Source organism: Musca autumnalis, unplaced genomic scaffold (assembly GCF_047663935.1).
Source record: "Musca autumnalis isolate F117 unplaced genomic scaffold, ASM4766393v1 scaffold_1, whole genome shotgun sequence".
Classification (NCBI taxonomy): Eukaryota; Metazoa; Arthropoda; class Insecta; order Diptera; family Muscidae; genus Musca; species Musca autumnalis.
In genome coordinates this window covers 170,748,462-170,775,424 of record NW_027411644.1, presented here as the reverse complement: position 1 = coordinate 170,775,424, position 26,963 = coordinate 170,748,462, and the positions used below count along the sequence as shown (strand labels likewise).

At 35.9% G+C, this 26,963-nt stretch overlaps 1 protein-coding gene across 2 annotated transcripts in view; it reads left to right on the top strand.

Annotated features, from left to right (window-relative positions):
* The window catches only part of Eip93F (Ecdysone-induced protein 93F), a 561,454-nt gene that overhangs the window by 177,490 nt on the left and 357,001 nt on the right, over positions 1-26,963 (top strand). For both annotated transcript variants that reach the window (XM_073958914.1, XM_073958915.1), the window contains one exon: positions 9,350-9,568. In XM_073958914.1, coding sequence (XP_073815015.1) covers positions 9,475-9,568 — 94 coding nt within the window. In that variant the 5' untranslated portion in view covers positions 9,350-9,474. The remainder of the gene's footprint in view (positions 1-9,349; positions 9,569-26,963) is intronic.

The window sequence follows — 26,963 nt, the reverse complement described above, 5'->3', positions numbered from 1 at the left end:
TGTCGAGGGCAACGACTTGTTGCGCTTTGCTTTACTGCATTTTCTTTTGTTATGGCTTTGTTGCCATTATTGCCATCGTCTTTGCTGTCTTTACGTTACATTGTTACATATTATGTAATTGTGTGCGTTAAAGACGCCAAGTCTGGACGGTTTATTTATTTACAGTTAAGTTTAATGCTTAAATTAAATATTTTAGTTTTTTGAAATTTTGCCTTTTAGGGCGAAGATAATTTTTAATGATTTTTTTATTAATTTTCTCGTTTATAGTTAAGTTTGATGATCGGAAATTATTTGCAAGTGAAAAAGGAAAGCCAAGGACTCGAACCAACACAGTCACCAAATTACGTTACCTGGTTTCACTGGTGGTAAAGCAGATCTTCGGACGTATCGACTATGTAGTGGCTTCTCTGTCCTAGAACTTTTCGTTTTTCAAATGCAAATGTGTTTTGTACATTTACGCGGATATTTGGCCGCTGAAATGTATTTTCTTCACGACAAACGCTTTTTTGCGCTGCCTTTGAAGTTATGAGTTTTGGCTTTGAACGCAAACACGCCGTGACAACATTTTTGATATGTTTTCAGCCTGTTTTTTTATTTTTTGAAATTTTGCCTTTTAGGGCGAAGATCATTTTTAATGATTTGTTATTAATTTTCTCGTTAAGAGTTAAGCTTGATGATCGGAAATTATTTGCAAGTGAAAAAGGAAAGCCAAGGACTCGGACCAACACAGTCACCAAATTACGTTACCTGATTTCACTAGTGGTAAAGCAGATCTTCGGACGTATCGACTATGTAGTGGCTTCTCTGTCCTAGAACTTTTCGTTTTTTTCGAGCAAATTTCCTATCTTCAACAAAATTTCAATTAACAACTAATGGGGGCTGTACCAAAATGTGTACCAATACTATCCGATTTTTTGTTCTATGGAAGCTGTATTAAACGTTTGCATGTACCGAGAGAAGGCAACAACCTTCAAAATACCGAAAATCGGGAGATACCTTTCTATGGTGGCTATGTGAAACGTGGACCTATACCAGCAAGTTTCACGTGGAAAGTTTTATATCCCCATCGAAGATTAAATACAAAATTATAGCCATTTTGGTGGGAGTTACCGTTCTGTGGGGGCTATATAAAGACGTAGACCTATGCCGACAAATTTCAGTTGGAAAGTTTTATACTTCCAACGAAGACAAAATTCCAAATTAGAGCCATGTTTTTGGGTTATTAAGGCCACAACCTTCAAAATACTGAAAATAAGGAGGTACCGGGCTATATTAAGGCGTGGATCTATACCAGCAAGTTTTAAGTAGAATATTTTATATCCCCATACTGTAGATTTGTCTTGCAACTGACATTGATTTGATTATTTTGAACAAATCAGTTTGACCGGTCCTAGGCATTGCTCCCACTTGAAAAATTCAAAGTAATTGTTCAACTTTATATATGCCTTGAAAATGTCAATTCGATCGAAGCGAAATTGACGGAGATATGATCGTTGAAAGAACCCGACCCTTATGTAAACACGATTGTTGTGCAAAAAATAATTTTTTGAACTCTATAATTCGGATGAAATAGTAAGATAAATAAATTATGTCCAAGAACATTTTCGTTTTGGATATCGAATTTAGCACGTAAAAACCTCAAAACAATTTTCTGTTGTTTACATATCAATTGTTACCCACAATATCAATTTTTAATAATTTAAATACAACAAATATATATTTAACCTTTAGACAATAACCTGTTTGTACCAGGAAAAACAGTTTAGTCATGCGGAAATTATGACTAAAAAACCAAATTATTTCGTTGAAATGCATTCGATTAATTTCGTTGTTTTTAATAGCAATGTTGTCGTGTGTATGTGTGTGTTCTTAATATACATGTGTGTGTGTCATATCAACCCGATTCGCTTTAACCAATTAGATTACAAATTTAATTTGAAATTGAATACTAATTTTCATTAGACAAAAAATAATACAAAGGGAACAAAAGTGTCAAAGAAAATATTACAAATTAATTCTAAGAACGAGTTTATAAATTTACAATTATTTCATGCAAAATGGAAACACAGACTGAAGTTGATTTAAGTTCATTTTTTTAATTGTTTTCTAGACGAGATTAGTTTTTTTTGTTTTTAAATATTTTTATATTCAAATCATGTAAATGGAAATCTTCTATCATGAAGTATCACTACAGCAGATTAATAACATTTTACAAATTTTTGTTATGTTGTTTCTGTGAGATTAAATACTGGTAATGCGCGACGAAACTTTTGATGATTTTATACAGCAAGATATAGAACATTCAGCGTAATTTTTTAATATCGAAACAATCTTGAAGTGCAGCCGTCGAAGACAAATGTTCAATATATGCTGTTTTATAAACTAAAACTTATGCCTAATGAAGGAATATGGACTACGATGACCCAAAACAATTTTTGACGATTGATCTTTGTTCCATCTTTATACCCTACACCACCCTGTGGTGAGGGTATTATGTGTTAGTGCATTTCTATGTAACATGCCTAAGGAAATGAGACAGACCCATAGTTCCTTCTAGGGATATGCATAGAATCACCTTCTGAGTCGATTTATGCATGTCCGTCCGTCCGTTCGCAACGTACAGGTCGCATTTATTGTTCGATTTGGCTGAAAATTGGGGAAGATCATTTTTTAGCCTAATGAAAAACGCTATTGCTTTTGGTGAAAATCGGTTCAGATTTGGATATAGCTCCCATATATATTTTCGGCCGATTTGAAGTATTTGATGCACCAAACACGCTGTATCTGTCCAATTTTGATGAAATTTGGAATGTGTTACGGAATTAGGTCTATAGATAAATGTGTTAAATTATATCAAAATCGGTTCAGATTTGGATATAGCTCCCATATAAATTTTTGGCCGATTTTTGGTATTTGGTGCACGAAAGACGTTATATATGTCCGATCTCAATGAAATTTGGAATGAGTGACGGAATTTGGTCTAGAAAACAGTGTGCCAAATTATATCAAAATCGGTTCAGATTTGGATATACATCCCATATATATTTTTGGTATTTGGTGCACGAAACACGTTATATATGTCCGATCTCAATGAAATATGAAATGTGGGACGGAATTTAGTCTAGAATTAAGTGCGCAAAATTTTATCGAAATCGGTTCGGATTTGGATATAGCTCCCATATATATTTTCGCCCGATTTAAGGTATTTAATGCACCAAAGACGCTATGTATGTGTAATTTTGATGAAATTTGGAATGAGTAACTGTGTTTGGTCTAGAAACATATGTGCCAAATTATATAGTGATCTGTTCACATTTGGATTTAGCTCCCATATATATTTTACCTATTCACAGTGGTGTAGGGTATCATATAGTCGGCCCCGCCCGACTTTTATTCTTTCCTTACTGGTTTAAATTGATGCAAAATATTATGCTGTACATGTTTTTGTAGGTGTTATAATACCTTCGATTAGACGTAATGCAATACCTCGAACTATTGATCTGCGTTTGGTATTTTTTTCTTAACACAATTAATTAATTTTTGAAGAAATATATATCTATGTATCCAGAAGTGTCCATCTGCCCCTTATGAAATAATGAAAATAATACATGACGTGTCGCAATCATACATTTGTACATAAATATGTTCCCACAACAACCTCGAAGGAATAAGGGGGACTTCGCAATCATATTAATAAATTCCGGGCGAAAACTAGTAAACAGGGGAAGTGGTGTAGGAGGGTTGTCGGCCTCGTCCGACTATAGCCCTCTTTTACTTGTTTCATATTCAAATCAGCAAAATGGAAAATATTCTATTATGAAATTTCACTACCGCAGATTAATAATATTTTACAAATATTTGATATGTTGTTTTTGTGAGATTAAATACTGATACTCTCTAACATATGTCCCAAACATATTTTGTAGCAAACATATATGTGTTTGCAAACAGTCCCAAACATAACACATGTTTGGGTCCTGCAAACAAATATATGTTTGGGTGCAAACAAATACAAACCCAAAAGCAACAAAAAAACCAACACATGCACCAGTGGGCGGTTACGGAAAGCAAAGGAGCATAAATTTCAATGTAAAACACATTGAAATGTATGTTCACTTGCTCTCAATAAGCGCTCACTGGCTAAATATATACACACATTACACACATTTATAAATTGTGGTTGTTTATTGAAAGGCAAATCAACAACAGATACATAGGTACATGCAAAATTCCAAAGAAATAAATAATACACTTTAATAAAAGAAAAACTGAATGAAATAATTTATAAATATTCACACTTTGAAAAAGAAAAAAAATATATAGAAACATCGTTGAAGGTTGTTAAATAAAACACATTTTCCTCAAAGTTGAAATCATCAGCCGGGAATCGGCATCTGGAACTAAATGATTATGTAATGTAATAAATAAATATGGATGTACCATATTTCAAATATGTTATTACCAATATTAAATGCGATTTCTTCTTTTTCCAATAAAATAATTCCATTCACCTTTTCGATTCATTTAATTTACTAAAAAACACAATTTATTTCTTTAATTTTTAATTTCTTTAAGAAAACACAAAACACTGATTTATTCACTCACTTTACCATCTTTACGATGGTATTTAAAAAACTGAAGGAAAAAACAAGATAATTCATACCATTTTTTCTTTTCCTCTTCGCTTGCTACGTTGGTTAACAACAACAAAACAAACAAAAAATCACGTGTTTGACGCATACACGCCACCAAAGCCCCCTTCTTCGCTTCTACGTCTTCTATTATAACATACACATGCTCTCCGTAGCCGCGAGAGCACTGTTGTTACTCTCTTTGACAACCATCCTCTCTCCACCCATAAGTGGAGATCCAAACATGTTTCTAACATATATTTTTCTGCGTGTAGAACATTCAGTGAAATTTTTCAATACCGAAACTATTGACTTGAAGGACGGTCGTTGAATAAAAATATTTAATATCTAATTTTTTATACCCTCAGACTTATTTAAGGCTAATGAAGGCATGTATACTTAAAAGAGCTCACATGGGGCATCATCGCTGTTCATTCCAAAATATGGTCCAATTAATATTAACAATTTTCCGAATTGAGTTTTTGTATCCTGTCATCACACAATACCAAATTACAGCAATCTTCAATAATTTAATAATTTGACAAAAAAAAAACCTTCGAATTATATAAAATTGGGCAATGCCGGTTCATGGGGACTAGACGTACATAAGCATGGATATACATACATATGCTGCTCATATTTCACATTTAATCTATTTCTAGGGACATTTTGAGTTTTTTTTTTTTTTGTAATTTGATTCTTTATTGACCCTATTTTCAAGATTTAAAAATGATTATTCAGTTATGAACACTTATGTTCCAAAAATGTGGGGAATATCGGAGAAACTCCTTAGTACGAATACCTATTGGTTCAATTTTTACGAGTTTTTTGTATTGATTGGCAGAATAGTTTTTTAAACAGAAGAAGGGGGCAAAAAGCTTTGACAGAAAAATATGCCGAAAGCAACACATGTCGAATCCAAAGATAATCCACCCCATTATCCCCAGCTCGTCCAGCAGCTCCTGCTTGAACTTCGAAGATCGAAGACAATATCAAGGATCTGCTCCACCCACTTCCATCTGTACCGTTGTGAGGTTACCTCTGTAAATAGATGATAGAATTAAATCATAGTGCCTTTATGGTAACTATACATGATCTCACCTTGTCGCCATTCAAGACTGAGAAAACAGTATATGTCTTGCCGCTTAGCCCATTCACTTTAATATACCCTCCATCATATTAGTCGGAGATCCTATAAATTATATATATATATGTATATAAATATGTATATATTCGTGACTAGCATCAAAGTCTAAGTCGAAATAGCCACATCCGTCTGTTGAAATCTAGATACAATTCGCCATTTTTAAGATAGAGTTTTATATTTTGGTATAGTAGTTTCTATTACTCTTATTCAACATTCAAAATAGGGAAATTTGGAGGATACCGTTCTATATCAAATCGTCGACCGATATAGCCAATTTCAATACCAAACATTGTAGGAGTAACAAAGAAGTGCTATGAAAATACAATGTTTAGAGACTTTTTCGATTTGGAAATTATCCATCCATTACACTGTGCAACATTTTGAAGATAATTTTGTGCAAACAACTTCTAATACGGTTTTTAGGAAAGTACAGACCCAATAGACAATAACCCTCTTTGGGTTTTGTTAGATCGGGTTCGGATTTTATGGCCCTATCTAAACATCGTTAAATATTGACTTTTTAAAGGAAATCGGGGCTATATCCTTAAAACCAATACGAATCTTTCCATGACATCCGCAGCAAACTTGTAGATAAGAACAAGAAGAAGGTATTTGGAAAAATAATCAACACGAATAACCTCATTGCCAACATTTTATAATATACCTAAAAATTCTGTAATTTGCATATATTTTCTTAATATTATATTTTTTCGCTGAAATGTAATACATATCTCTTCAGAACATATCATTGCTGTAAAATTCCTTTATCGCGTTGTTTCTAGAATATTTTTCAACGACAATTTAAAAAAATATATCAACAATACATTGAAATTTTAAGTATGAGAATAAACAGCCTGTGTGAACGTTGTTTGAAATATGTTTTGTAAAAAGTACGATATGAAATCCCGCCTAAACAACATGAAATAAGGGTTTTACAGTTTCGGAATATTCTGAAGAGTTGCTGAGCACATTATTTGGAATTTTTTTGTCAAAGCTTACTTGGTTTTGATGCGCTAGTTGCGGTTTTTCCCAGTTCAGCTATTTGACACTTAAGTTCTACTACTCTAGGACTACAATATTGCTCAAGACCGCAAAGCAATACTCTTAATCCAAACCCGATCTAATAATGCAAAACCCAACTAGGGGTTTTGTAGTCTTAATATGTACTTTCAGAAAATGTCCATTATAAGTTGTTTGCATTTTCAGTGTTGCACAGTGTTATTGTAAAGATAAATTTCAGAAGTTATGACCTCTAGGAATAACTTTCAAATATTTTTTTCCAAACCTGATACCTGTCTTTATTAATTACTAGCTGACCCCGGTCTGCGTTGCTGACCCCTCGTAATGAGTTTTAATGACAACTTTTTATGAACTTTATGCTTGACAATTCAAAAATAGGTATTTTATACCTCACTTCTTCGGTCCATTGTCAAAACGAGGGGGATTTTAAATGTATCAACAGATTTTGTTTGTAACCTTTTTTCCGTTACGGACTTTGTCGGATTTTTCGCCCATTGATGCTTTTTTATCCTAAAGCGATCTAATAGAGACTTATATGACATAGTTTTTCATGGCTGATGGACCGTTGAACCTCACCATTTGAGGAGATTTGTAAATATATCGTTTTTCTTGGATTAATCTGTAAGCCGATGCACTCATAGGTTTAGCAAATATAGCTATTATAAAACAATAGTCCCCTGAAATTCGTCTACAAATATATAGCATTTGGCGATAGGTCCTCACATTCTTGACGGATATTGTCTTTATGGGCTGAAAGAGTCTGAGGATTGTTGACATAAACTCGTGACTTCAAATAGCCCCACAAAAAGAAGTCTGAAGCGGTCAAATCAGGCGATCTTGCTGGCTAGTGCAAATCACCAAAACGGGAGATTATGCGCCCGGGAAATGCATCCTTCAGCATATCGGTTGTGGCACGTGCAGTGTGTGCCGTTGCACCGTCCTGTTGGAACCACATGTTTTCCAATCCCAATTCAAGTTGCGGCAAAAATAAATCGTTGATCATTGCTCTGTAGCGCTCACCGCGACGTCTTCGAAGAAAAAAGGTCCGATGACTCCTCCAGCGAAAACAGCACACCATACTGTGACTTTGAGCGGGTGTAAAGGCTCTTCATGGGTTACACGCGGATTTTCAGTGCTCAGAAAGTGCCAATAAAGTAGTTAAATAAATAATTACTAAAAGACGCAACCATATATTATAGTGGCCAAATAGACACTTATCACAATATTTGGACTTATCTTTTTTCGTCACATTTCGGATTTGTATTTATTGCCCATTTAAATCGGAGTCATTTTTGGAAATGTATGTAATTCTTAGAAATGTGCAAATATTTATTACCTTGCGTCATACTTAAAATTATTCATAGAAGATTAAGTTGAATCTCGCTTTCTCTCTTCCTTAACTTTGGTGGTTACATTCCAAAACCGTAAATCTAAACCCATATAAAGTTTAGCTGAATTCTAATTAAGAAGCTTTTCAGAGCACAATAATAACAAATAAGCGACAACTATGACAGCAGCAACAATAACAACATAGCAACATACAAAAAAAGTCTTAAGGCGGCAGTTTTCTAAATTCTAGCAAAATATACCAGAAACTTACTGAATAATAATGAACGAAAAAATCGATTTTAAACAACTTTTTTTCACTACCACAAACGTACACACATTGATAAAACCTATGTAAATTTTTGTGTTATTGAATGTATTGAAACGAGTATGGGTAAAATAAAGTGGGTTCATTGATTGCATTATAACAAATGTTATTTATTTTTAATGAATGAAAATTATACAAGAAAATAATTTAACACTTGACAATTTTATTTTTCAGAATTGAATATCTAATCTAATTCGGTTTCAAGTACTTTTTCTTTTGTACCTATTCCATAGTTTTGTTTGAGACAATTTTCCAAACTTTCCCCATTTCTTCTTAGCCCACCTTAATATTCAATTTCGCCATGTATGTTTAATTTTTACAAATAGAATTTAATACCAAAACCGAACTTCGGAATATTAGCAAGAGTAACAATAACAACAATTGGCAAAATATACTACATATACAAAAAATCACAATAGCAACAAAACGAAAAAAACACTATTTACGCGACTTGAAATTACAACAAGTTTTGTTCAATTTGCTGCCGTTTTGTTACTATTGTTGTTGCTGCTGCTATTTTACCTTGAATAAATCTCGTTTAATTATATTTGAACCGACACTATTTGAAATTGATTAGCATTAAAAATGCAAAAGTATCTTTATTTTCCTCGACACCAGCACCAGCCGACGCAGCAGCAACAACAACAACAAACACAATCGACCACTCATAGCAAGTAGTTTTGTTGTTTTCATCAGCTACTGCCGCCGCTGCCTCCAAACTAATGAAATGCAATAATTTATTTTCAATTTATTTAAGCTTTTTGTATCAAATTCTCATAAAAAATTGTCATTGTCAAATTGTTGTTGTTTAAATCGTAAATTAACAATTTGTTAAAATATTTCTGTTTTTATTTCCCATATTTTATTTGGAAATTTTCTTCTTCTTCTTTGTTTCAGATCTTATTTTTTCGCTTATACATCACACCTAGACAGACACGCCGCCATTGTTCGTAGCATATTTTGAAAAAGCAGAGTCATAGCTTTGCTATTTTTTGGGCTTGTCTGACATTAAATGCAAGATCATGGCCGAGTGTTCATACGCCCGCTGCATACAGGAGCGCCGCTTAATTAAGCGTGAATTAATGAAACATTCCAAGGATATGCTGCATATTGTTGGTAAGTGTGTGAAAATGATTTGTTGTGTCCAAAGAAAAATCTAAGTAAATAGATAGACCTTCAGGGATATCTGAGAAACTTGTTAAAATATTTTCTGTTCCACACGATGAGCCGAATAAATCATGAAAGAAAAAATCAGAATTTGAGAGGGAATTTTGTAGGATTTCTTGAAGAATTCAAAGAAACAAGTAAAAAAAGTATCAGTCGGAATTTCCGACAGAGATATACCCTCAGCCTGTGTGGATTGAAACACTTTTTTCCCAAAAACGTATGTATTCATGGGGCCCTCAGACTGAACTTGCCGACAAAGACAAAAGTTTTGCTGGGGAGGTATCTAATGGAATAGACCTACATAGTCCATTTTGGAAGTGCGTCTTATTTTTGCAGTCATTCCTCTCGATAGCACCATTATATCAAGAAACATGGACTTGCCCACGAAAAACTTCATATCGCTGTAGACAGGGCTACAGGGAGAACCTTCGGTAAACATTTCCATAGGATTCGTGCACAGACCCTTAACCGCACTTAAACAAAAATAGTGATCATTTGTGTGGGTGGTACCATAAGGAATGAACAGATAGGGCCCACTTTTGACCTAAAGTTTGGACCAAATCGGTTGCTCCGTTTATGAGATATTGCGCTTACTATTTTAGCGAATATAAGCACCATCTTCGAATTTCATCTAATATTCTAAGGAATATTACGATATGAAAAGTGTGGACCAACGCAGTATTCGGTTCGAGACCTCCAGCCACTACATATGGTGCCATAGGGGTTTTTTACAACTTTCGGGCGGTTTTTCAAGAAGTATGGACTTGCCCCTAAAACTTTTACTGCCGTAATTGAGGCAGCTAACACAAGTTACTTCAACAAAAATCAAAGTGATTCGAGAGCAGGTCTTAAAGTGAATTTATCCAAAAATTTTTGTAGGAGGTACACAAAGCAGTTGACAAATAACGTCAATATTCGAACCTGATCTATATGTGGTAGATATTTTAGGATGTGTAAAGTATGGACCAAATCGTTCACTCCCATCAAGAGTTATCAGGCGCACAATTTTTCCGAACATTTTTAAACTTCTGTGGGGGAGGTACCTGAAGGAGTGCACCGATATGGCTTATCTTCGATATTAAACTAAGTTTGCACAAAATATAACGAAGACCAAATTGTGGACCGAATCGGCAGATCCGTTCCAGAGTTTTCGTGCGCTCCAGCCAGACAGACAGACGGACGGACATGGCTAAATCAACTCCAAATTGTCTGAAACACATTTTGTCCAAACATACTTGGGGTCTAAAACCATTATTTCGATGAGGCACATTTTGCCCTCGTTAGCATAAATGCTGAGGGTATAAAAATAAAAACGATTGGAGAGGAGGTCCTAAACTGCACTTTTCCGAAATTTGGTGTGGGAGGTATCCGTATCTAAGGAGTTGACATATATAGTCCATATTCTAACCTGATCTATGTCTCGTAGAAATAATACGATGTCCAAAGTATGGACCAAATGGGTTACTGTTATCGTGCGCACCATTTTAGCGAAAAGTTTTTAACTATTGTGGAGGAAGTACCCAAAGAAGTGGACCGATAAAGCCCATCTAAGAACTTGATTTAACTTTGGGCAAAATATTACGATTGCCAAAATTTTGGATTGAATAGGTTATCCGTTCGAAAGTTACCGCGCGATCCATCCACAACACATGGTGCCATAACGAGTTTTTACAGCTTTCAGGCCAATTTCTCAGGAAGTATGGACTTGTCCCCGCACTGTCGAATTTCGGAGGGCGTGGGAAACCTCCCCCACCATGTACTACTTTTTTAAAACCGTTATATTTGCAAAAATTACGGCCCTTAATCGCACCGACCAGTTTGACCGACTTTACGTACATACCTATTTGGTGTCTAAAGACTCGACCACGCCAACTTTTTAAATATCTATAAAATTTTTGAACTGATTTTCATGAAATTTGCAGACAATGTTTAAAGTTGTCCCATCGTGAAAATAGAAAATATATTTTACAGAATTACGGAGGCGGTGGGGTTCCTCTCTAGTGCCCTATTTTTTAACACGCTATATTTGGGAAAATTGTAGACTATCAGTTTGAAAACTAATTTGCGAAAAATCTAGATACATCATTGGGGACTAAAGACGGGACCACGCCTTCTTTATTAATGTGTTATATCTCCAAAACTACTGAACCTTTTTTCATGAAATTTGCAGAAAATGTTTAAGGTGGTAATGCCCTGGTAATATATATTTTGTGAATTTCGGAGAAGGTGGGTTGGGGGAAGTTTTTTTTTTTAAACACTGTATATGTAAATCTTGTGACCATATCGGTTGTAGCAATAATTTGGGAGGCAATAATGGTTGTGTCTCCAACCCTAGGTACTTATTTGGAGCCAAAATACTCGACCACGCCCACTTTTTGAAATATTTTATTTTTTAAAACTGATAAACAGGGCCAGTCGGAAATGTCCCATATGAAAATAGGCTATGTATTTGTTGATGAATTTCGGAGGGCTCCAATGTTTTAAAATCTATATATTTGCAACACTTAAGAACGCACCGGGTTGCAAATTCCCCGATCAAATGTTCTTAGTTGGGGATCGAAGTTTGAACCATGGCCACAGCAGACCCAAAAAATTTTGATCGCTAGTGGTCGATGTTAGAAAAAAATCAATATTACTTTGATGTGTATACTTTAATAAAAAAAATCATTTCAAGGTGCGATTCGTTGCGATAAATTATGCACAAAATTTTCAGGCTACATCAAATTCAGAAATATTTCATATTTGGCTGGTACAAATTTAATTCTAAGAAACACAATTTTGAACCGATTTTCCTGAAAACTTGGTATTTTTACTTTGTGAGTCCAGAGAATATTTCAACCAAAAATTGTCAACATAGGTCCAAGTAGGGGTATAGCCCTCATATAAGGGCACCCTCAATTTAAGATAATTTGACGATTTTGGCCACATTTTTAAGCCGATTTAGCTGTAATTTTGCATTTTGATTTCTTAGAAGATATGAAACCTACGCACCAAAAACTATAAACATAGGTCGACGTTTTAGTTTAGACTTCATACAATGGGATCACCCTGTTTAATAAGTTTTAAGGTTTTTTTTGGAAATTCAGGGTGAAAATAATTCTGAACTAACAGAAAATATTCTGAACTAAAATGGAATAGTTAGTTTCCTTACAATTTTTGGCGTAGAAGTTTTTGAACCACGGATAACCCAATTACCTAAATTAGGTCACAATTTTTGGAGAAGAAATCTTGTGACCACTAAAAAACTCAATTGTCAAATTACATCTAGTTAGGTGAAAAAATATTGTGGACGCTAGAGTGATTACAGCAGACAGACAGACAGACGGACATGGATAGATCGATTCAGAATTTTATCCTTATCAAGAATATAATTATAGATTATTTCAATGGGTTACAAACGGAAAAGCAAACTTAATATACCCTCCAAGCTATGGTGGAGGATATAAAAAGCTGATTGTCACTTCTACCATCTTAAAAATACATAGCTTGGAATAACAACGTAGCCAGGGGGCCGTTTCAGTGTGGCAGCCACATGCCAAATATCCGAGTATCCATGATCCATGGATCAACGAAGTGAGCCTTTAGTGTAACTGAAAAATTTAATTTAACACCACATTCACACATGAGAACGGTAAGGATCATGGGTGAATTCTTGTATGGTTGAGGTTACGAACCGATTGCAAATGAAGAACAACAAAGAGAACAAATATTTTGAAATGTGGTGAAATTAAACATTCCTTCGGCAGTCCATTGATGAAATAATGGGTTAGTAGGCTGATTTGAAAGTAGTAACGGCTATCATAAAGTATTACATAAATCCATTTTTGGTAATGGAATTTTTTGCTGGCTACACTTTCATACAACCGAGATGTGTCTCATTGATGGTTTTAGACCCCAAAAATGTTTAGAAGAAATCCGCTTCAGACAATTTGGAGTCTATTTATCCATGTCCGAGCGTCTGTATGTCTGTCTGGCTGGAACGCACGATAAATGTCTAACGGATCAACCGATTACGTCCTCAATTCAGTCGTAAAATTTTGTCTAAACTTTAGTCAAGTTCGTCGGATCATCCTCCGTAAAATACAACATTTTTTGCTAAAATGGTGCGCCCAATAACTCTCGAAGAGAGTAACCGATTTAGTCCATACATTGGATATTTCTATCAGACATAGATAAGGATCGTATAGAATCGGTCCACTGCTTCGGGAACCTGATACACAAATTTTCGGAAAAGTACATTTTAAGACCTCCCCTCGAATTGTTTTGAGTTATTGCTACAGGATGGTTGTACTCGGGGCCCTGTTACGATGACCACCTTCTCTAGTGGCTGGAGCGCATGGCACCCTTCGAACAAGTTACCGCGTTAAACCAAACATTGCATAATAATATTTTTGCGAATCATATATAAAGGTTTTTTGGTCCACTCCTTGCGTTAACTTCTCCACAAAAGCTCAACAATTTTGATAAAATGGTGCGGACTTTATCTTTTGAACGAAGGAACCGAATTACTGGTAATATTTAATCTAAACTTAGTTTAATTCTAAAATGGACCATGTTGTCCACTCCTTAGGGTATTAGCCTCACAAAAGTTAAATGTCTAAAATCTGATCGACGCTCTTTTTGAAATATTCACTGAAGCTACTACCTATGGCGCCGTTTACAGCGACATTATGTTTTCCGTGGGCATGCCTATACTTCCTGACATAATGATCCAAAAGCGTGATATCTATCGAAAGAAATGGAACCGAATATAAGATCCATTTCCAAAATAGACAATATCCTCCAATCCGTCAGGTACCATCCATATTTCTTCACACGCCTAAAATGGGCCACAAAATTCTGAAAACCCCCGGAATATACATATATTTTTTTGAAAAGAGGATTTTGGTTGTGTAGCCGTTATTCGATCTGTTCACAGATGAAAGTCTGCATTCGCACAGGCTGAAGGTATATTCTCTGTTGGCAAAGCCGACTGAAAATCCTTTACTTGTTTTTGATAAATTTTCCCATATAAAAATCTCTATAAGTTATATCCTTTGGATTTGGAGAGGGAAATGAGTTTCCCCATTTGGAATATCACAGTCATTTGTTTCTTTCAGGAAGTCCCTTGCATGATACCAGATCTCCAAAGATGAGTTTAAATTTTCCATTAAAATATTAATCATTTCCCTGTCGCCACCTGTTTAATCCATGCAATATTTTTTTACTAAAATACAGCTATGCTCATATTACAATTCCTTATACTTATCTCGCATTAGATTTTCTTCTATTTCATTTCATGCGAAATTAAATCGCCACTTTCGTACAGACAAAAAAAGTCAAGTGTCTGTTGGTATTAGTCCGCACTATGGAGGAATTTTTCCTCATTCCTATGAATTGCAGTTGGAGACTGGGAGAGAGCTATGTGTTCTACTCCTTAACGTTGTCCTTATTTTCTTCTCTCCTTCAGACACAAATATCGTTTTGTGTCCTCATTTGGTGTAATACCAAAATTCACTATTATGGCACAACAAAAACGTTTACACACACACACATTCGTGACTCTCTGACCTCCCAGCTTCATGAAAAACCCAAGCGGGACAGGAGGAGAAGGACAAACATTTACTATATGTAAGTTTAAATATGAACAGCTCATTGCATTTGACCCCAACCTGTTGCCAGCAAAACAACGTTAGTACATACATATCCGCAGCGATATTATGCAATGTTGCTGTGTACTGGCTCTCAGCAACAGTTGTGAGTGAGTGTAAGTGGAAGAAGCGTGCATACTAGGGTTATGACTTTTTTACAACCTCATATCCCTGTATCATAGCGTGATGAGTTTTGCCATAAGATTACATAAAATCTTAATTATAAGGTGATTTGGTGAAAAAACCTCACGCACAAAATGATTTTAAAATTTGAATTTATCAAAATTATGGACAATTTTTTGATGTCACTGAAAACAGATATATAATTGAAAATAAACTTTAGAGCCACATGAGATAATTAAAATGACATAAAATTGATTTCTTACTATTTTTCTTCAATTCTGAGAATCGTAAAAATGTCGTAAACGCTTTTATTCAAAAAAATAATTTTTTAACAAAAAACAAAAAATTTAAAATTTTTTCAAAGTGACGTTTTTCGCGACTTTTTTCATATTTGAATGAAATAAACGTAATTATAGTTATTAGTAGGCTTATATTTATTAATTTGTGCAACAAAAAATAATTTTTTGAAAAAAAAATTTTTTTTCATTTCATATATTTGTTCAAAAAATTATTTTTTTAAAATCGATTTGTGCGTGAACTTTTTTTATATTTCAATGGAATAAACGATAGCATAGTGATTAATAGGCAAAAGTTCATTCATTCCTGCTACAGGAAATCATTTTTGAGGAAAAATGTCAAAAAGTCATAACCCTAGTGCATACACAGTTCGTTTTGTTGGTGTTGTTATTCCTGATGACGACAACGCCGGCGACGACTACGACAATTTTCGTGACTTTTTACAAAATAAAACAAATACGAAAATGTACGAAATATTTGCACAAACAAAAAACGGCATTAGTGTGTGAAGCAACATGTTGTTGTCTGCGTGTATGTATCCTTCTAGTATAATATATACCAAAATTTTGCGAATGAGGAAGAGGAGTCAGGAAGTCAAGGTCTTTTATAATTGAGAACATTACTGTAGAAAATTCTATTACTTAGATGGTCCTCTACCGAACATTTGTCCTATAACCCGAACTATGATTAGATATCTACTACTCTATACTTGTTGTTTTCCTTTTCCAATTTTGAATTTCGATCTCGTCCTGACAAATCCTAGCCAAGGCAATTGTTATAACCCGATACGTTTAACTATACCAATATCGTAGTATACTCGATAGAGTTTGTGGTTCGTACAAAACCTCGACCTCTTTTTTTGAGGGGCGAATGCCAATATTTTGTGAGGTTTTTAATTATTTTAATTATTAATCGCGTTATTATAATAATTAATTATATTATATTGAAATTATATTGAAATTTAATATCTAGTGAGGTCCTACACACATCAACCGCTATGGGACGATCGTTTCGTTAACTGGTCAGGTTAATATCATTAGGCATATTAGGTGTTGTTATTGCTAGAGAATTTTCGTCATTTGGAACCCCCATTTATACGTACAATGTTGTAAATTTGCATTTGTGAATTTTAAATTGAAGCTTTTTTCCAAAGACGGGTTAATTGAGCCCCTTTCTTTCTAGAAGTCAATTTTTATACTGTCCACAATAATATGGGGGTATATTTATATTTTCATTCCGTTTGTAACAAATCGAAATATTGATCGGAGACCCTATAAAGTATATATTCTTGATCAGGGTAAAATTTAAGTAGATATAACCATATCCGCCCGTCTGTTGAAATCAAGATACAGCTCGCAATGTTTAAGATAGAGCTTTGTAATTTGGTACCTCCCTTTTTCCGGTAAATTGAAGGTTGTGGCCTCAATATTCCAGCGAATTGGCTGAAATACCGTATTTGGTCTTCATTTGGGGTATTAAGAGTTCCATATGAAATTTGTCGGTATAGGTTCACGCCTTCATATAGCCCCCATAGAACGGTACCTCCAGATTTTCGGTATTTTTAAGCTTTTGGCCTCATTATCACACCGAAATGGCTGAAATTTCATACTTCGTTATGCGTATAAAACTTTCTACCAGAAATTTGTCGGTATAGGTCCACGCCTTCATATAGCCCCCATTGAACGGTACCTTCGATTTTTGGTATTTTGAAGGTTTTAGCCTTATTATCACACCGAAATGGCTGAAATTTGTTTCTGACTCTTTGTTGGGGGTATACAACATTCTCCCATAAATTTGTCGATATACGTGAACGCCTTCATATAGCCTCCACAGAACGGTGCCTCCCGATTTTCGGTATTTTGAAGGTTTTAGCCTCATTATCACACCGAAATGGATGAAATTTGGTACTTAGTCTTCGTTGGGGGCATACAACTTTCTCCCAGAAATTTGTCGGTATAAGTCCACGCCATCATATAGCCCCATAGAACGGTAACTTCCTATTTTCGATATTTTGAAGGTTGTGACCACAGCAACCCACCGAAATTGCTGAAATTTGGTATATAATCTTTGTTGGAGGTAAAAGGCTTTCTGACTGAAATTCGTCAGTATAGGTCCACGTTTCGATATAGCCCCCATAGAACGGTACCTCCCGATTTTCATAATTCTGAAGGTTGTGGCGCCAATATCGCACCGAAAGATTGAAATTTGATATTTAGTCATCCTTGTGGTTCTTGTGTCCCCCATAAAAGCGATTTGTTGTTGGTATTTGAAGGTTATACCGAAATATCGGAAATTTGGTATTTAGTGTTCTTTGGTTCTAAAAACGCCAGACGTTTGTAGGTATAGATTGACGTTTTGATATAGCCCCATGGAACGGTACCTCCCGATTTTCGGTATTTTGAAGGTTTTAGCCTTATTTTCACACCGAAATGGATGAAATTTGGTACTTAGTCTTCGTTGGGGGTATATAACTTTCTCCCAGAAATTCGTCGGTATAGGTCCACGCTTCGATATAGCCCCCATAGAACGGTACCTCTCGATTTTCGTAGTTCTGGAGGTTGTGACGCCAATATCCCACCGAAAGACTGAAATTTGTTATTAAGTCATCTATGTGGTTATAAAATAATCCAGAAGAGAATTATCAGTATAGGTCCGCGGGTTCCTATATCCCCATAGAAACGTACCTCTTAATTTTCGGTATTTTGAAGGTTTTACCGAACTATCGAAATTTGGTACTTACTCTTTTCTGATTCTAAAAACTTTCCGCCAGACATTGTAGGTATAGATCGATGTTTTGGAATGGTACCTCCCGAATTTTGGTATTTTGAAGGTTAGTCGCATTGTTTTACCGAACTTGCTGATATTGGTATTTAGCTTTCTTCATAAACGAAAGGAAACTAATTGTTCCATTTTACTTCAATACAACTCGTGGTGGAGGGTATAACACGTTTGGCCTAGCCGAACTTAAAGTACAGTACACATTGTCAGTTTCGAATGACGATTTTTTGCAATTATCGATAACTGTCCAACCGTCCAGCAACCACAAAATATTTTGTGGTTGCATGATGAATGACAAAAATGAACGGCCACACTAGCAAGCACCAACAAAGCTGTCATTCAAAACTGACAATGTGTACCCAGCTTAACGCCGTTCTTACTTGTTTATAATATTTTAGTGCTTAAATTATGCTTTTAAAGATAAAAAATTTAATTGACAAAAAGGACATACTCTACTCCACCGAAACTTCCAGGGATTCGGGCCCACGTAGGGTGAATTTTTTAGACATTTTTCTATATTTTACTTTCGTAGATTGTATACCTTTCATATCGAAAGATTTTATTTTAAGTGGATTGTGGCACAGAACGCTAAGACGTCAGCAACATTTTCCGTTGGTTTGCGATGACCCAGGTTCAAATCCCAGCCGGGCTCAGCTAAATTTTACCGTCAACTCAGATTTGCCAGAAATTTGTTGAAGGATTTTCCTCGTATCGCCTCCGTTCTTAAACATATAGGTTGGTAAATCATCTTCTGCTGCGGCCTTATTATTCATCCGGTTTATTGATGTATTTACCACATGCTGACTCCTCAGTGTAATGCTGGCTTACATATCCTCAGTATTTCAACCATAGAAACCTTCTCTACAAGTAGTGTACGCCGTAGTTAGTAAGACACGCCGTTCGGGCTCGGCGATGCTTTGCACTTATTGCACTTATTTATACGAGAGAAGTCTCCCTTTTCACTTGGGGTATGTTATGTACCTCATCGTGGCCGTGCGGCTTAAACTCAAATCCATCTCGTGGTATTGGATCTGTTGTATAACAGCCACGTTCGTTAGTATTGGATACCAATAGTTTCGAAAAATGTTATTTCTATAACCTGAGCACGCTTTCGGCGACTGTTGCCAAATTATCTTGCTCGTCTTTACTCTTCGGTAGAAAAATGACACTCCTGGTCACATCATGGGTTCCTAGTTATTTTTTGTTGTTTTTTTTCTGCTAACAATATCTTGTTCCCTTGTGCCCCCAATTAAAAATTCGGCAGCCTTGACTTGTTGCGAATTAGGAGACAGGTGAGCAGGTGTAGCTAAACAACATGCCGTGCGGTCCCAATCAACAAGAATGACCATCAATTCGGGCGCAATGTGAATTGAGGCGCCTCTATTGACCGGATATTAGCTAGGCTAAAACCACTCTCGTTTGCCTTGACAGCTGGCATTCTACTGCTGCCACAGATGACGGTGGTCTCCGAGTATGCCATTCACACTGTACCTTTGTACTGCCTTGGCAATTACATCAATGAGAATGCTCTTCAGGCCTGTCTAATAGGCTTGTTGATCTAGAGGTTCTTTCTTGTATCTTTTGATCTCTCTAGATCATAAAAATCTCTCCTGATGTGCCTAAGTGGGGAAAGCCTATCCCTAGATTGTGGTAAGGATGCAAGCGTCGGTAACGGCGACATCTTATTGTGCGGATGCACCGGTATCATCTTCGCCTCCTCGTGATGGGTGGTAGCGCTAACATTTGCATGCCACACTGGCGCCGAATATCTTATAACAGACCGTCCTATTGCTTTCTAAGAGGTCAACAATGTTACTTTTTCTGCGAGCTTTCCCCTCCTTCTCATATTGTCGCAATAACTTGGGGTATTCAGTGGTCGGAATGAGGACACCATTGATCAATTTGTTCAGGGGAGCCTCATTTCCAGTTGGTAAACAGTGTGGCAGCGGTTTTAGCTGCACTATGTCAGCTAGGTGGATATTTAACCTATCACAAATGTCATGGACGTTAGGGCGTGATGGACATATTTTAGAACGTTACACCCAATATATTGTTAGTAGACGGACAAAATCGATCAATATGTTCATTGGAGCTTCATTTCAGTTGTCCAGGTGGTGACTAGTGTGGCAGTAGATTTAACGGCGGATGTTTGCATATTCCTCAGATGGAAAAACTATGTATCCTCGTATGATCGTCTACGTTAACAATGCACAATGTGAAGCTATCAATATGCTCGGTCAGCGATGTAACCCTCTGGTCATTGTGATGATTATCATTGCAGGCTCCTAGAACCATCTGCAGTCCCATACTTTACTGATACCCCCAGTCGAGTGAGAAGGGTCTATAGTGGACAGAATGGTGTATAAGGGAGGCAAGTCCTCCTCCCCCTTCTTGTTTCTCCTTTCGCAAAACGTTGTAACCATCAACGTTGCAAGCTATAGGTGACGGTGAACTTCGTTTCCTGAATCGTGTCGACTATAATGTGTCCCCGACTCACAAAGTCTACAATTCCCCTGACTTTATTGCGGAGACTCACACTTTATAGCTATCCGCGTACATTCTATGTATGGGTCACTAGAGTCAGGCTCATGCGTGATAGGTCTGTACTAGACAGACTTGTTCATACGGAAGGAAAGTTCTCATCCACTGCTTTTTGTACGATCCTTTCGCAAAACATAACCATCGCAACGCAATATGTGACCGAGAGCTTTGCTTTCTAGATCACGTTAACCATCATGTTTCTCCGACTCATAAAGTCTACAATTCCCTGACGTTGTTGCATAGAACTTTGCAATTTAATTTCCGGGGCGCTGAACAGCAACTTGTGGTGCTAAGTTTTTTGTTGTTAGGAAGATTGCGGTGGTGTGTCGTCTTCCGGCAACGTCAATGAATTCGACGGCGAAGTCGGACACACGCTTCTTTCTTTTTATTTCGGCACGGACCAAAAGAACTCTTAGCAGCTTTTTCAGCCATATTGCCGCTCCTGTGGTGAAAAAATATACGAACACAACTCACAATTGTGGAAGTGACTGCCCTGGTCGATGATATCTCCGAGTCAATCCTGTGCATTGAACCGACAACAGTGGTGGAGGCCTCTGGTATTCAAGTATGGTTTTTGCACCTGTTTGCATAGAGAGGGAAATACTTTTCCGCGGCGCTGATATGTTATCGGAACGAGTAGAGCCTTCATTAAGCAATTTGAGTTCAATATGCGGTGGTTATTTGTGCTGATAGCAGCTTTCCGATGTCCAGCTTCCCTGTTGTACATATGTTCCCATAAACATCCCCGAAGGTACACGGGAGAGTTCTCTCATATCAATGAGTACACGCCAATTTATATTAGCTCAATGATATGGGACTTACTTGTTATCACCGAGTCCGAGCCAACATATAGAGAAATTGTACACGGCTGGAATGCTCAGGAAATGTCGCCTACGTTACATTGAGGGGAATTTTGCCACCGTTGGAGAGTATGTTGTTTTGGCCCGGCCTGGGACTTTCTGAGTGAAAGGCGTATTTTCTGTCTGGCAGTTATATCGGCTTTGTACTTCGAAAGAACATCCGTCGGTGTGTAATCTGCACCTTCTATATGAAGCGTCCGTGGAGACCAGTAGTGGGATTCTCTAACGCATTTTTGGTTACACACAAAAATCGGTAAAATTAAAACACAAAATTATAAATGAAAAGTATGAATAAAAGTTGGCAACACTGTTTCTATTCATAGGACTTAGCGACATCTTTATGTTGGTTGCTAACTTACCGCTTACTTACTTAATTTCCGAAATAATAATTATTTTAATTTAGTTTTTAGGTGAACGCATGACACATTTTAGCTCACTGCATTTAGCGGGGAGGCCAGTATTCACTTGAGATAAAAGAGGGAGAAAGATACGTTCCTAGCTTTTTTGTCCTCGAAATAGTTACGTATAATAATTCCTCAAAAATCCCAGGCGGGACAAGGGAGACTTCTGTCATATCAATGAGTGCACCCCGTTTACAGTTTATCGTCGAGTCCGAACGGAGTGTCCTAAGACAGCACTTGTAGAGAAGTTTTACATGGCTGAAATACTCAGGAAATGTCGCAAACTTTACTGAGGGGTATTTGCCACCGTTGAAAGTTTGATGTTGCCTAGCCGGGGAATCGGTGGCACCAACCACTTCTCCTAGTACCACACAAACAAAATAGTTTAGTGCATTTTTCGACCTGATCTGTTTTTTTTTTTTTTTGTTATTAACAGCATGTACTTTTTATACGATTCTAATTACACTTAGGTAGGTTTTATTTTTTGAATCTGCTCAAAGGTTTTCGGCCTCACAAGAGGGTCTTAACAAATTGTTAATTAATTTTCAATATAGCAACATTTGATTTGAAATGCAATGTGCATTCTTACAAATCCACTAGGTCTGCTTGGTGTTCAAACAAAATTTTATCACTACCAAGGAAGAAGAAATCACAACAGAGAACAAGAATGACAGTGTTAGTTTTTGACTTTTCTCAACTGCAGACAATAATGGCAAAGGATTTCATGGAGTTTGTGGTGTTGTTAACTGAACCACCAGCATCCACTTGTAGATTCAAACGAGTCATCTGCTGAAAAAGTTTTATTTAAGTCATGGAACAGCCAAAAAACAAGAGATTTGCTTTTTGGTTGCCAAGTAGTAAGGATGAACATGCAACGTTATGTACCAATTTTTTATATTTGGTTTTTCAGCGACTGCCATGTATACTTGTTTTTTTTCTGCATAGTACCTATCATTTACCAACTCGGCAAATCGCCAACATTAAAAAAACGCACACTCAAAATAGGGATGGGTAAAATAACATCACCCTTTTTAATATAAATTTCATAAAATAAAGAAGAAAACATTGTGGATCCTACGGATTGGAGTAAAAGTATGAGCAGGATGTGCAATTGGATTTGGTAATAGCTACGTATAAAACTCTAACTTCCATCGACAAAAGAGTGTATGAGTTTGTACACGATTGGCGATAGAAATTTTGTTGAAAAGGCAATAACAAAAATATATAATTTTGTTCGTTTCTTTATTCTACGTTAAAACGAAAAAATATATATAAAACTACAGTAACAAAAAACGTAACAACATTAGCAAGTAGAGCTACGAATTTGGAAGAATAACAAAAAACCGGGTAAATGTTTTAACACAACTACAAACTCAACCCATGCATACACTAACACACATACAAACTTTACGTTAGTTGCTCGTAAATGGGTTGGCATCTTTCAACAGGAATGTGCACTGTGGTACAGAAAGGGAATTATGATATATTTTTCATGAATTCAACAGGTGTTGAATATGAAAAACTTAATAGTAAAATAATAGAACAATAACTGTAGAAAAAATTCTCTAAAATTACTAGTACTTTCCAACATATTCTATTCAATAAATATTTAATAATGTGATCGTCCTTCTAAAATGCTTTAAGGGACGATAGACACTAAGGTAAGACCCTGGTCGGCTTTAACATGGTAAAGTTTAGAATTTATCTTGGCCCCACTATTTAAGGGCTGACCTTCAATTATAAATATCAGAAAATCGAAAACAATTTTATTGGTTTATTTAAAAGTATAATAAGCATAGAATATGTGGTAATATTTTCAAGTTGAGCGGAACTATATTGGCTGAGATAGAAACAACTATGGCATAGAAACTAAAAACACAGTTTTTTTTCGAAATGACATTTTGAAAACCGTATCAACTCTATCTCGAAAACTAAAGAACCGATTGTCATATATGTTTGTGAGTCTATTGAACACATCAAAATCTAGTCCTTCATCGATAATTTTTATTTAATTTTATGCTTCCGCTTTATGACCAAAAACGTCAGTTTTTAAGAAAAAATTACAATTTTGAATTTAGGTCCATCATTTCCGTAAAACCTAATATTTTTAAAAATATCGATCAATGAAGGATTAGATCTTTGTGTTTTAAACAAGCGCACAAAAATATAACGCGTTCATCGAGCTATAGTTGGCACCGCAAGACGCTTTAATTAAAACCAATTGCCACAAACCGACCGAATATTTTTCAGCAATAAAAGTTGAGAAAAAATTAAAACAAAAGATAATTTAAAAAAATTAAGTTACTGTGTTTTATCTACAAATGCTCTAAAACCTAGAAAATATGTTTTTATTATGGAATCTCTCAAATAAAACGCTTGCCGTTTAATATTGTCACCATTTTTTTTAATTTAAATGCAAGCATTTAGTGCATTTATTAATAAAACACTGTAACTTATTTTTTAATTATCTTTTATTTTTAACTTTTTAGTAATAAAACTTTTTGACCACTGAGAACCTCATAACCAAATTACATCCAATGTAGGCCGAAAATGTCGATTAAAACTTTAAAATGCCTGAAATCGTGTGGTACCGTTATATAGGTGCTATACCAAAACCTGGACTTATATTTTTGGTGGGGAAGTTTCTGTACCATTGGAAACTCCATATTCCAAGTTTCACTAAATTCGGGCTGAAAATGAATATAAAATCTTTAAAATACCTGAAATCGGGTTGTACGGTTATATGGAGGCTATATCAAACCCTATGTCCAACATTTTTGGTGAGGAAGTTTCTGTACCATTGGGAACTTCCATTTGTTTAAAAAAGCTATAATTAATATGGGAAACGGTATGGAAAAAACACATATTTGAACCCAGCTAAATGGAAAAAAGCTGGGTTTAAAAGCCAGCGTTTAAAACCATTAGCATTAGCTGTACACTTCAACTGCTACATAACATTGACACACACCGCTAAATAAGCAACCGAACGCATATTTATTTTTGTACATTTTTGCTTATTTCGATTTTTACGACTAATCTTTTTTCGTTAGGCATAATCGACAACCACGCTACATATTTAGCAGTCGGCTGGCCATTCGTCGCAGCGAATTAGCAACAGGCTGTGATTTTGTGATTAGAGTTGCCAACGCAGTAATAAAAAAGGTGTCATTTAATGTCAAAATGCTCCATCAAACGGTAGAACCTAAAGAATACTAATTATTATTGTTTAAAAATAAAAAAATATAGATTGAACAGCTTCACCAAAAATTCACATGTCCTTTGAACGAAAAAGTGGAATTAATTATATCGTGATTTTTAATGCATTACACTGGTAACCCTGATCTCAAAAACAATTGTTTGCTGAAAACATGGCTAAGCCGTTGAAACTTTTTTGCTTATTCTCTTTTCTTATATGTGTTGATCATGGGTGCTGCAAAATATGAGTATGCGTGGCTATTTTATTATAGCGACAAAATCGAATAGCATCAGCATCGCTAGCAATAGCTGTGTCTTTTTACGTGATAATTAGTAATAATTATTACTAATTTTGCAGATTTTGACAGTTGTATAAAGGAAAAGTTGCCGAAAAAAATGTTTCAGCAACATTTAGTAAGTAAAAAGACACACCTAATATTTTTGTGAAATTTGTTGCTACATGTTGCCGTTGTTCATTGTTGCTAAACATATTTCGAAGAAATTTTAGCAGGCAAAGCTGCAAATATTCGGTGCTTTTGCTAATATGGCGTTAGCATTTTAAACCCTGGAAAAAAGTGTTAAACGAGCGAAAAGGGACTGGTACAAAAGTATATATGCGCCGAAAGAGGACACTCTCAGTCATCATTCTGCAAAAACGAAACATAGTTCCATGCTGTTTCCTAAAAGTTGTAGTCGATCAAATTTGGAATTTTACTAAAATTTAGTACCTGAGGAAAAATAAAATAGCTCACTTCGTGTAAACGCTACGGTAATTTGTTGACAACAATCCTACCTACCTCACAAAAAATAATGAACTTGAATCTGTTCTAGTTTTCGAGAAATAGTCATGTCGTTCTTCATAAATTGTACGTATTTTCAAAATTGGGAAAAATTGTCGTATTTAAGAGCACGCCACGCAAATACCTTCCAATATTTTGAACTAATTGTTGGTTTCCTTAGTTTCAATATGTTTACTATCGAATACCATAGAGAAATTAACAATAGGTGACTACAAAAAATGTGGTTTTGGCGAGAAAAATCGATTTCTGAACCATTGAGCGGCGACGGGTTCTTCGACACCGAATTGACCATGAACCACATCATCAACATCAGCGGCTACCACCTCAGTGTACATGTGGCACAAAGGGAACAACCAGAACCAAGTTGGATGTGTTCAGGTTGTCACGTCCGCATACATCAATACTTCGGTGAGATGCAATATATGTCGGGAGTAGGTGTATCTCAGGGGTTGCTTTGGACTCGTCCATGTGAGGGACTACGACAGGGACTATGTTGTTGTATGCTGCGAGATCACAGCCCTTATAGTCCCCCAACAGCAAACTGAACACGCAGCAATTTACCAGTTGCTCTTCCAATCGCTGGAAATGCGTCCTTTATGCAATTTAATTGCAATGGACTTTTACAGCGAACTGAGCAAGGACTACCAGAAGTAGAACGTGGTGTGATTAACGTGGGTCCCTGCCTTTCAGCCTATCCCCACGGTGTCCTCACAACACTG